The 13124-nt window shown below is 37.8% G+C and overlaps 1 protein-coding gene across 2 annotated transcripts in view; it reads right to left on the bottom strand.

Moving 5' to 3' along the window:
- Positions 1–10511: 10511 nt before the first annotated feature.
- LOC136237524 (hemicentin-2-like) overlaps positions 10512–13124 on the bottom strand; it is a 41449-nt gene continuing 38836 nt past the window's right edge. For both annotated transcript variants that reach the window (XM_066027704.1, XM_066027702.1), the window contains exons 19-23: positions 11771–11904; positions 11571–11723; positions 11354–11517; positions 11226–11297; positions 10512–10837 (exon numbers count right to left, since the gene is read on the bottom strand). In XM_066027704.1, the coding sequence (XP_065883776.1) occupies positions 10712–10837; positions 11226–11297; positions 11354–11517; positions 11571–11723; positions 11771–11904 (649 nt within the window). In that variant the 3' untranslated portion in view covers positions 10512–10711. The remainder of the gene's footprint in view (positions 10838–11225; positions 11298–11353; positions 11518–11570; positions 11724–11770; positions 11905–13124) is intronic.

Genomic DNA, 13124 nt, shown 5'->3' on the forward strand with positions numbered 1-13124 from the left:
AAGCAATAATAGATATGCATGCATGCATGCCTGTGCTATCCATTATATATGTATGCATGGGTATATAGCCTCAGTATATGCAAGGAAAAGTATATACTCTATTAAAACAATCAGCTATTAAGGGTATGTATTGCATACCACACATGCCAAAGATATTCCACTCATCAATATTCATGTGCAAACTATTAGACATGCATTCATGCATGCTTGTGGTATCATGCTATGCATGGGTGTGTTGTTTAAGTTTGGAAAAGTACAACTATATATATACTGAAATATTTCATACCCTCGTAAAGTGTGTTATACACTCCTACTGTGGTATGTCAGTGTGACATACCATTGGTATGACCCACTAAAAGTATGAAATGCATACTTTTGCGGGTGTAATACATACTTCGTTTTTAACAGTGTGGGATTTAACTTTAATTGCCAGCGACTAGCCCAAGAAGAAATGGCAGTGAGGTCATTTTGTAGGGAAGAACATTCCTTGAGAGTGTTAGCTGGAGCATAAAGTAAAACATCATCAGCAAACATTTTAACAGTGGAGTGTTTTACAACAGAAGCCAAATCATTTACCTAAATCAAAAACAAAAGTGGACCCAAGACAGTTCCCTGTGGAACCCCAGAAGTAACAATGGCCCAATCTGAAAAAGTACCATTGATTACCACTCTTTGTTTTCTTTTAGTTAGAAAAAATCTAAGCCATGACAGTACTTTACCATGAATTCCTAGAGAGCTTAACTTAAGCAGAAGGCATTCATGTGGTACAGAATCAAAAGCCTTCGCAAAGTCAAGCAGTAGACAATGTACAGTGCTCCGTTGTTCTAAACATTGAGACCAATTATCAACAGCCTCAGTCAGAAGAGTTACAGTAGATCTTTTATTTCAGAAGCCAGATTGAGAAGGACTAAGCAGTTGGTGACGCTCCAAAGCAGAAACTAAGTGTCGGTGCAAAATACGCTCAAAAACTTTGATTACAATAGAAGTGAGACTGATTGGTCTGTAGTTACTAGGATTATGCTTGTCATTATGCTTGTGTATCGGAACAATATTTCCTGAAACCCAGTCAAAAGGAAGAGTACCTGTTGATAGTGATTTGTTGAATAAGTGACAAAGAGGAATGGAAATATGATCTGCAGCATTTTTCAGTAGAAATGAAGTAATATTATCAGGGCCACAGGCTTTGTTAACACTCAAGTGGCACAGTTCAGCATGAACTTCTTCAGGTGTTAGAGATTGAGTCGATGATAGTAGGATGTGAGGATTCAGGAGTTAGTGAGTCAAGATTAGAGGTATTTTCCTTAGTGAAAACTGAGCAGAAATATCTATTAAACAATGATGCCTTGTCAGAGTCTTTGGTGATTGTATTACCAGAGTCATGGAGTGGAGGGATGGGATTACGATAGCCTTTCACTGTATTAATCCACCTCCAGAATTGCTTTGGGTTGGTATGGCTCTGCTGACACACTAAAGTAGAATGACTAGCAGTCTCTTGGCGACACTTTGAACGGACCAGGTTACTGATAGATTTATACTTTCTCTAATGGGGAACTAATTACACCATCTTCAGCTAACTGCAGTAATACCGCAAGAGCTGACATCCATGCAAGGGGCTTCTGGGGCAGACGTCAGGGTTTTCCATCCCAACGCACCAAGTTATCGTCAGACCCGAGTTGCTTCCCTTTTTCGTCGACATGAGCTCGGGAAGAAGCGAGAATATGGGAATCGTATACGCAGTGTTGACTGTGGATCTAGGTGGGGACTATTCTACGGAACGGAACGGAACGGAACGGAACGGAACGGAATGATGGACTAAACTACGGAACGGAACGCTTTCTCAAATTGAAGCTTGCAACTTACCATTGCTGAAACTGCCCTTACGAGTTATCAGTAGCACCTCCAGTGGATGATTAAACATAAGATAAAAAGAATTAAAGGATCGATTGTGGGTTCTTGTTGGTTGTCATTAGTAACGAAGTATTAATTGTGGGATGAGCTGTATCAGTGATGTTCATCCTTGGTTCATCTACGGATATACCAAGAAGGGCACTTTATGTGAGCTGGTTTGCTCATTTTGACTTTAGAAAACAGTCTGGGCCGGCTTTTCAAGTCATATGTCAGTGTACAAATAAAGCAAGCAGAAGACACTGGTAACAGGAAAGAGCCAGCTGAATTAAAACTTGAAGAATTTTGTGCAGTGTGAGAGGAGCAAATATTTTGGCAGATCGCAAAGGGGCTACATTCTGTGAACATCGCTGAATTGTATGCATGGAGTTATTAACAGCCGGTGCAGTGGACTAATGCTGTATTCAACAGTGAACTGATTTTTTTTCTGTTGCACAAATTCAAGGATGTGTCTGACTGCTAGCCTTGAATCAGGCCAAATGCCAAAACTCCAAGATCAACCAAATCTCAATTATAAGCCTAGCTATGTATGTGAAACCATGCCCATAGCCACCAGGCAAATGTGATTTGGACCAAGATGCGTGTGTAATTTCAATGTATCTAGTCAGACCGGAAATGGAACACTCGCATTAATTACATACCACCTAAGAATCCTAGGATTTCTTAAGTGTATAACATTTCACATGCTTCACTTCAAACAAAACAGGTTAAATTTGTTCATCTATTTTCAAGTGATTCCCACTCCAGCTGCATGGTCCATGAAATTACAGTGGGATCTTGCAGTGTGGGCTGCTCTGTGTTGGATCTACTCTAGAGTTGAGATTTCAAGGTAGACTGCCAATGTACCGACACTGTTGTAGCATATTTAAGTGGAGGACAAATGAATACAGTAATGCTAGATTATTTAAGTATACAAATTTTTCATAATGAAATTGATATCCCATTTTGATTTGTACCTCCACTTTACAACATATTCAAGAACAAGAAGTTATCACCCTTATAATCTCCAACCGCTGTCATTAAATAACCAAGATCTCACCAGTCCTTGTTTTTTCCATCTACAATTTTGCTTCGGAACAATAATTATCTAAAGGCTCTAATTCATATTTAGTATTTAAATCTGTAATTCACCTTGTTGTGGTTTTACTAATTTTATTCTTCATTTCCTTTGAAGTTGTACCAGTATAGGTAAACAAAGAAATTTTCTCTCCCATCTTATTCTAGGACTGAGAAAAATTTATTTGTATACAGGCTCAAAATTGAGAAAAAAAATAAAGCAAGTGAATAAATATTATACAGTCAGTTTGCTTTTGGATATTTAATGTCTCCAACTGTAACAAAAATTCAATGAATCCATGCATGCATCTCATCGCTGGTTGTCTGAACATTCTGCAAGTGATACCTCACTCAATCAACCATATATTCTGTTTATTAGACTGAATAAAGTCATGATCACCTAGACTTTTCCTGTCACCAGTAACTTTCTAGTTAATTTCTCTGTGGATATTACGCTCTGAAACTGAAGAAATTGAGTGGTCTTCTAAACTATTTATCTTGTCAAGATCACCAGAAGCAACTGACATCCAATCAGCTACTGTATTGTAGTAACAAAACTTGCCTTGCATGGTCATGCAATAAATGAATTGAAGAGACCTGCTTGATATATCAGGTAGGAGAACAATGCACTGCATGAAACAGCTATTAATATTTTATTGTTATCCTATTCCATTTCCTGGAAGTTCCACTGATGAATGTAACTTCAGCAATGATAGCGGCTAGACAAGCTGTAAGTTTTGATTCAGAAAGCATTCCATTCTGTAAAATAAACCCCATCCTGGATTCAACTCACTACTCAGGCTAAGATATCTGACATTATGTAGTCCACTATTCTGTTAATGAATCATTGATGTTCACACAATATAGCCTCCTTGAGTATCTGAATGTTTGCTCTTCACACACTGCACAAAATTCCTTTAGATTCTGTTTAGCCTGACAGAGTTGATTCAGATTGGTTCCACACTTGTTTCCTTTGTAGTGTAGCTACATACTGCCAGATTTATGCCTATTAGAAAGGCTGAGCCCCAGATTGTACATTCTAAAGTCAAAGTAAGCAAAAACAACTGCATATAGCAAAAACAAGTCATGCATTAAGTTCCCTACTTGATACATCCGAAGATAAACAGCACTGAGAACCCACAATCGATCCTTAAGTTCGTTTTATCTTTCTTGGGGTACGTTTGTTTACCAGCTGGAAGTGCCACCGATAACTTGTACAGCAATGGTAAGCTGCAATCTTCAATTTGAGTAAGCTGCAATCTTCAATTTGAGTAAGCTGCAATCTTCAATTTGAGAAAGCATTCCGTTCCGTAGTTTAGTCCATCATTCCGTTCCTTTCCATTCCGTTCCTTTCCATTCCGTAGAATAGACCCCACCGATCTACTTTCACCCGCTAGTTTTTTCAACGTTTGGTGGTTTGGGCAAGGAGGCTACTGTTTTCTACAACCGTTTGGCAGATATTTTATCACAGAAGCACAATACGTCTTACAACCAGACACTCTCCTGGATGTGCTGTGCTTTATCATTTTCCCTATTACGTTCCGCTGTACTGGCCATTCGCAGACATGCCAACTCTCACGCATTAGGTGTGAGTCTCACTCTTTGACTAGTAATCTCACGCCTAACCCTCTGTTTCTCACTCTGTCAGCTTAGTTCTCACGCATTTGTCACGCCTTATCTGCTTCATCATTAGCGAGTTTTTTTTTTTTTTTTGGTCTTCACTACCAAAAATCCTGGAGCTGCACTGGAGTCTGGTCCACATTAGAGTTGCACCGATAATCGGTTGAATTATCGGTAACAACCGATATTAGCTAATTTTACAAGTATCGGTATCGGCTACGAAGCGGAATAACTTGCCGGTTAACCGAAACCCACAATCAATCGTTAAGTTGACGACAATGAACAGGTGAAAGTAAAGAAGGTGGTGAATGTAGCAGTAAGTGGTTTGTTGTAACTGTTTTGTAACTATTTGAGTTTGTTTGCACAAATGTGGTTGCAAGGCTATAGTAGGCTGTGTATATTTATCGGCCGCCCACGCAATTAGTTGATCACTCTTCACAAAGAGTCTGTAGTCCCACTAAAACACTGTTTGATTAGCTGTTTTATAACTACTTGGCTTCCTTTTCCATGAAAGGAGATAGTAGCAAAACTGTGTAAAACATTGTAAAAGTCGGCCGCCCACGTAATTAATTACATTGATTACATTATCATTACAAATGCAGTTTATACGCATAAACTTTAGGTGATTTTCTGCTCCTCCTCCTCTGTTCTGAAGAAATGAAGAATATCGGTAAATATCGGCATATCGGTTACAGGAATAGGCAAATAATCGGTATCGGCAAATGTGAAAAAATGCATATCGGTGCAACTCTAGTCCACATTGCTGGTAGTATTTGAGGTCTCACTCCTAAAATTGTTCAGAGGTTGGCATCTCTGCATTCGTGAGAGCAGAAAGCTGCAGTCAACCGAGCTCCCCGCTGTTTCCACTGAGCTGCGCTTAGTGGAGAGCCGTATTCTTACTGATTAGAACAATTGTTTTTATGTGTTGTTAAAACGTGTTCATTAATAATGAATGAACTGACTCATTAACAATGCGCGAGTGCCGTCAAGTACCATAATAATACATTATAGTTTACGGAGAATTATTATTTTAAAATAAACGGAAAATTATGTCACTACCTCAAGATCATCTTAGCATTATGATTATGATTATGATTAAATACGGGTAAAGGCAAAGCCTGTATACCCGATCAGCGGCGGAGGAAGTAGTTGATATGAGGGGGGGCTCCGTTGAGCTGACCCACACTTATTTCCATAGTTTGGTAAAGTGAGACCAAAAAAAAAAAAAAAAAAAAGGTCACAACCAACTCACAAGAGCTTTCCACCTCACCAGCTACCATTTCTAGCTGATAAACTACATAAAAATCCTTACATAGCTCGCTACACACTGACTACTTTATTAGAGTGACTGCTCTATTAGAGTATCTCAATCTTTATCACGGTTTTCAGCCCCACTCCAAGAAAGATAATTTAGGTGTGATATCATTCTGAGGGGGGGCTAAGACCTAGGGGGGGCTTTAGCCCCCTAGCCCCCCCCTTTCCGCCGCCTATGTACCCGATCAATGCGTTATACAAAAGTACTTTTGTATAACGCATTGATCGGGTACATAGGCGGCGGAAAGGGGGGGGCTAGGGGAAATCTAAAATCTAAAAAATAATTATCTAACAGCGATTTAAAAGTGTTAATTGAAGAACTTTCTACAACAGAGCCGCGGGTAGGTAAACTATTCCACTCATTAATCACTCTGTTCATAAAATAATTAGATCTGCATAACAATCTTGAATGTTGCTTGAACAATTTAAACTGGTATCCCCTGGTAGTAGTAGTGGAGTAGGTGTATAGATTAGTAAAGTCAGAGCTGAAGTAGTTTATTTATTTAAAACTTTACAGTGTAGCTAAACAACAATGATGTACTGACAGGGGTATTGACATGTTGACATAGATAACTTAAGAGTTGTTACACTGATGGAATACTGGCATCCTGTGCCAGTACCACAAACTACATTACTTATAATTACACTTTAAGTAAACTTATAATTACTTAACTTACAAATTACACCTAACATAAATTATAAATTACATAATTTGCAGTTACAGGTTGAAAATTACTTGACTGCATGTAGTGATCAGGACTAGAGATGTTCAAAGTTCATGAAGGAGTTATTTATACAGGAGCCACAGGGGCATAGATAATGCAGTTTGTGAGAATCAGTGGGGTTGAAGTTGTCAATGAAATGTTTCCAAAGGAACGATTTTATCTGATTTTTGATGGTAAAAGTTGATAAATTCATGTTAATGATTGGTAAAGAGTTCCATAGTCTGCATATATGATTAAAATAAAAGTGACATTGTCTGTTGGTGAAAGATGTATTGCGCCTAAGTTTTAGAGCAGAGGATCTTGTTCCACTGTTTGAAAATGATACAATTGGTATTAAAACTTGAGGTGGGGCTCTTGATGCTGTTAATAAAAAACATAATGTTGGATATTTCTAATATATACTTTAAAGGAAGTAGTTGGAGTTTTGTTAAACGTGTTTTGTAATCAGAGATGTAGTCTTGGAGGATGTATTTAGTAGCTCTACGTTGTAGTTGTTCGATCTTAGTAATGTCCTTCATAAGGTGAGACGCCAGACTGGTGAGCAATAGCTACATAATTTGAGATCTTGCTAGTTGTTAAGAATTTTGTATAGAAAAATTAAATCACCCCTCTGGCATCTATATACAACAGTGATTGTAAGGATAGTATTGGCATTGTTGGACCACAGTTGCACAGATAGTTGTTGTAGCAAGTTCTTTCTAGCAACTTTCCAACTTTCCGAGGGACACCGCTGCGAGGAGTGGTACGGTCAGCTATATTCTGTAAAGTTTTTAGGGCAAAAGGTGTCCAAACTCCAAATGTTTTCACAACTAATATAATGGAATGAAATCTGACCCCACCTTCTCCACAGCTGCCAAATGTTTCTCATCCTTGGCAACCTCTCCAGCAGCAGCAGCCACCCCAGCACATGAAGCACAGGAGGAGATGGGCTGCACGACACACTACCGTGTGCAGGGGCGGATCCAGAGTTTGGAAAAAGGGGGGGGGGGGGGGCACCTTGCTGAAAAAAGTTGAAGAGCAAAAAGAAAAAAAAAAGGTCACAACAATAATAGCTATAGTTATCCTTTACCAACAATATCACGTCTGTTATGTAAAATAAAATCCTATTTATAGCTTCATAGGTAAGCTACACTGCCTCATGAACATTGTGACTGCTTTATTAAAGTAATTGACTGCTCTATTAGAGTATCTCGATCTTGTATGCAATTTCTTGAGGGGAGGGGGGGGGGGGGGGGGCATTTGCCCCAAATGCCCCATTCTGGATCCGCCATTGGTGTGTCTTGATCATATCGTGTTGCTGGTATTAAGACTTTCACAGCCTATTTAAGACATCACTACCATCTGCAAAGACCATGTCCATGATAAAAATCAACCTACTAAGGAGTGGCCATTGCTACTTAAATCACAGCAAAATTTGCTCTCCCAACCACCTTCAACTTAGCTTGTTTGTGCCCCTCCCCTTGCCAGCTCCTGGATACGCCCCTGCACACTATAACAAATGTCTACTTTGGCTTCCTACCAAGCAGGTCTGCTTTATAATAACTTCTGCAAGTGGTTAACATAGTGCATGTCATCAGCAGGAAGCTTTAACTGCAAACAATTGGAGTTGATGTAATATATATATTTAGATTGGGCATTTTATTGCCTTCTCTGTGGCAGTGTGTGTCCAAGGACTCACTCACTCACTTAATTAGCTACAGTTATTTTTGTACATTGTCATTTTTTTTTGTTCATCACCAATGATGGTTCCTCTCTCAAAAAGACATTTGACTGAGTCTTACATAACTAGGTACTAACTATTTCAGTTGTGGAATCAGGGGCAACTGGTTTAGAGCTTATCTTAGCTCTAGACAACAAGTGTGTGCATGCACATCAACAATAGTTTTTCAAGTATGGTGTTCGTACTTTCAGGTGTTCCACAAGGAAGCATATTTGGACCGCTTCTGTTTGCCATGTTTATCAACGGCTTTTCATTCTGTGTCTTTCCATCCTTGTTATTTTTATTTACAGATGACACATATAGCTAAATAAGATTATTTCTAATTTCTAACCCTACTGATGCACTTTCTTTACAGCGTGACCTCAATCGAACCCTAAATTTGAGCAATGTAAATGATCTTTTATTTAATTAAAGTTCCCCTATACACTCCATTGGTTCCCATAACTTTATCATAAAAGTGGACTGAATGCCTATTTTGAAAAACTAAATTGTGTAAAAGATCAAGGAGTGTATACATCATTTTCTGGCAAATTCTCCACACACTATACCAAAATTACCTCAAAAGCATAAAAGAACTTCCTATACCCATTTTCTTAATGTCAAAAAATCTATACATCACCTTGCTGCAGACAATTATGGAGACCTCACCTGTTAAAAGACATTATTACTCTGTAGAAAGAGTACAAAGAACAGCAACAAAGTACATATTAAACAACTGTACTCATCCTTTAAGACAAACTAATCCATCTTAATCTACTTCCTAGTACAAATTAAGACAATCATATCATCCGCTTCTCTAGATCATCCTCATCAAACAAACTTACTCACTGAATTTCTACAACAAACTCTAACTGACACTTTTACTTTTGCAGACTCCCAAGACTGTGGAATTCCCCTTTGTGACAGTTAAAAATCAACTTACATACTCAATTCTTATGCATGGAAGAAAGTTTTACTAAAAAATTGTCCTAGTGCGCATATATTAAAACATGGCAAAATCATGACACCTCTCTAATAAGGATGCCTCAATAATGAAACATATTCATAGTATTAGAGCATAATTACAATATATACACATTTAGAACTCTGAAATGACTAAATGCAAGACTAGTGAAGTTAGCTATCTCTATCTGCTTAAATAAATTTTGACAACAGTATAACCAAGTATGATTCATCTTGTCACTTTTATTTTAACAGATTTCCACGTAGGCCTGAGTCAAAATTAATATGCTCAAGATTTTGCCCAAAATACTTTCAGTCCAAATATTTCACCTATTAGGTTCTTCAGTGTTGCTATTACATTTCCTATAGTAGCAACATTTTTTACAATCGTCTTGGAAAATTTTAATCAGTAAATGTTTTATTAAAGTATTTTATATACTACTAAATGACTGTCCTATTAGAGAGTATTGACTCAAGGAGATAGGAGCAAACAGTGCATTAGAGTGCTCTATTGCAGTTTCCACTGACTGCTTTATTAGGGAGTATTGATCTATTTTCATGGAAGTAAGCTTCATATAGTCACCTAATATATAATGCTGGCACAGCCTATTACACTTCTATTATGCTGGCATATTTGATGCAGGCCTTGTGGAATGCTCTTCCACATCTGGATTGTCATTGTCTATTGATGTTTTGAGAGCAAAACTTCTCAACATTTCTGGTCAAACTTTCTTAGACATTTTGATGAACATAACCCTCTTAGTTTTCATGTTGTGTGTCCTCATTCCAGATGTAATTTAACCTCTACACCTCCCTTATTATACATAGCTTTAATTAATTTGGGCCATACCAGTTCTCTACATTATCCATTGAGTCCAAATAAAGACACAAAACACAATGTCACTAGTACCTTGCGACCTCAATCTTCCCTAAGGGTGTATTGTACTTTCCAGAGTTAGAAAAATTGCCAGAAGTGAAGTAACCATTGCTATAATTACAACTAAACAATTTGAATTACTCCACATTTTGCAAATTTTTTTAGTTTTACAGTTATATGCAAATGGCTAGCCCAGATTTTATTTTTAGCTCAAATATTTGGCATAGCCGCTCTTCCATGCAGGGACACACAAAGAAGAAACGTACAATTACAATAAACACACAATGGGCTGCGGAACAACCATGTCAGTATAGCAGACTTTTGCATTTAGCTACACAGCTTGTTTAGTTAGTTAACTGAAAACAAATGATTTAAATCAGAAAATCAAAAATTTCTCAGTACATTACAAAACTACGTATAGATACGAGGGGCATTGTAATCATCATGGAATGCAGATCGTTGAGTAGAAAGTTTTTATTTATTGATTTATTATCTAGTTTATCCAACGAGGAAAGAGATGGCACCAAAAGGATAGGCCTGCACAACTTAATGCTAAAATGTAAGATTGATCAGTGTAGAGGGTAACTCATATTCAATCTTGTCAGTCACTGTAATGTTGTGAGGCATCTTGAAGGAGAATTGGAGATGAAAAGGTATTCCAGAACTCTGAACTGCATCCTGAAACAAAAAAGTAAAATCAATTGACTACAAAACATAAGTGTCATATGGCATAAATGACTGTAAGTTGTGCACCATTTACATTTCTAAATCTCTTACAACATTACTATAGGGATTGCAAAATAATTCAGATTCAGTTCCCATGATTGGGCTACGCAGTTGAATTTCAATTAGCTAGCAGTCAAAAGCTGTTGCTCAGCAATTTCATTGAAGTTGCAACTATAAACCCAACACAATTTCTAGACTTTACTATAAGTCTGCCAGTATGTTATCCTACTGAGCTCAATGACATACATCATATGTTAGGCACTGCACAAGTTAGAGTAGTGCACTACTTATGGTCCCTTATGCACAACAGTACAGCAAGTTGTGATCAATAATTTTATACCTTCAGCGCAAGCAAGTTTCCTATCCTGAAAGATGTTTCAGTATTTTTGCTCACGGTCAGCCCCAACGTTTCCTATACACACAATAACCAGTAAGAATATGGTATAAACTCAACAGTTATACTCTCACCAATTCTTGTGTGTTTAGTTCAAGATCAGGTAACTTGGTACCGCCAAACGTAACATATACTATCAAACTGTTAGAAAATTCTGCCTGAAATGCTAACCGGATACAGCGATAATAAAGTGTCATGGTTGGGTGGTTGAAGTATAACTCAACATTCTTTGGTAGTTCTGCAGTTGTAATACATTAACACTTCAAGCTAGACAATAAGTGTTAGGCTTACCCAACAATAGGTCCTTCATACCAGTCTCTGCATCATCACTGGGTGGACCATAGATAGGATCTTCAAGGGAGATATCTTCAGCTAGCTGATTCAAAGTCCAAGGTCTTGCATATGGTTTGTCATCTGAAGAGGACAAATTTCTCTCTCTATAATCTATTACAAAAAAAGTAACAATAAACAACCAAAACACTACTGCTAACATTTCATTATCAGTGGACAAATCTTTCCATTGATTTTTTTCCGGTGTCCTGGACTATTCAAAGCTTTCAGTAGTGCTTGTGTCATAAAAGAAAGCTTCTCTCCCTCAATCTCAAAGGCTTCACAAGATGGAGCACTGTAAGAAAATATTAAATAGTCAAATCATTGATTAGCCATTACGCATGAAAGAAAGTACGTATGTAAATATTATTATATTGTGTGTATGTATGATGTTCTATCTCCAAAGAGGAAATATGCATTTATATTTTTCGCCGTATGGCAATTAAGCACACCTTGCATAAAATCAACAAGGACACTGGAACATGATGACTGGAATGATCACAATGCATTCATGGAAATATCACAATACATAGTATTACTAAATATCACAGTCTTTTCATATTGTTCAATTTGAAAGAAAGGGTAAGGGGGCTGTAACCCCTGTGAAAAATTATGGGGGGCCCTAAAAGTATCTGTAGCATCAATAATTCAAGATACTCTAATAGAGCAGTCACTGTATTCTTCAGAGGAGCAGTGTAGCAAGCTACGTATGTAGTTATAAATAAGGAGATATAGTCTAGTTTGTGGAGGGCATCTATTGCCAGTAGGAAGTGACCTTTTCTTTTGGTCTTGGCATCACCAAGCTAGACCCTAGCCCCCCTTAAATAAAGGTGTCTCCTCCAACCCCTACGTATAATACAACCTCATTTCCCTCATGCCCTTATGTTCCTTAGTGTACAAACATATGCAGTGTTTTAACTAGTTTAACAATGTATGAGCCTGGAGTTGCCAGTGTGGAAACTATCAGAAAGTTGAATGGTTGTGATGCCGAGTTTAAACTTGAATACAAGGCTACGCATGTACATAATGAACAGTTTAACGCAACTAAACACAACAGTTGTAAACGGTAATGGTCGGCACCTCATCAATCACTGAAATGCACTGTGACCATTTTTGCTTTGTTTTTAGCTACATACGTATGGTTATCAGTGTAAAAAACAAAGACTAGTACAGTGGAACCTGTGTTATGGTCACCTGGATTAAGCGGTCACCTTTGTATAACGGCCACGGTCATGAGGTCCCAAATATTTTCCCATACAAATGTATGTATTGTGGTCTGCATTAAGCGGTCACCTGTCTAACGCGTATAATGGCCAACCAAGAATTCACCTATGAATCACTGTATACATAACTTCATCCTTCGTATAGCAGTCGCTTTCTTTTATGGTAGCTTCTTAAGCCAATAGTCTGACACCACAGCACCGTTTCAATTAATACGCAATTATCACACTTCTTGCCTTTCAATGAATGCTATACAAACTATCAGGCTTCATTGCTTAAACGTATTCAATAGCT

Source organism: Dysidea avara, chromosome 11 (genome assembly GCF_963678975.1).
Source record: "Dysidea avara chromosome 11, odDysAvar1.4, whole genome shotgun sequence".
NCBI classification, from domain to species: domain Eukaryota; kingdom Metazoa; phylum Porifera; class Demospongiae; order Dictyoceratida; family Dysideidae; genus Dysidea; species Dysidea avara.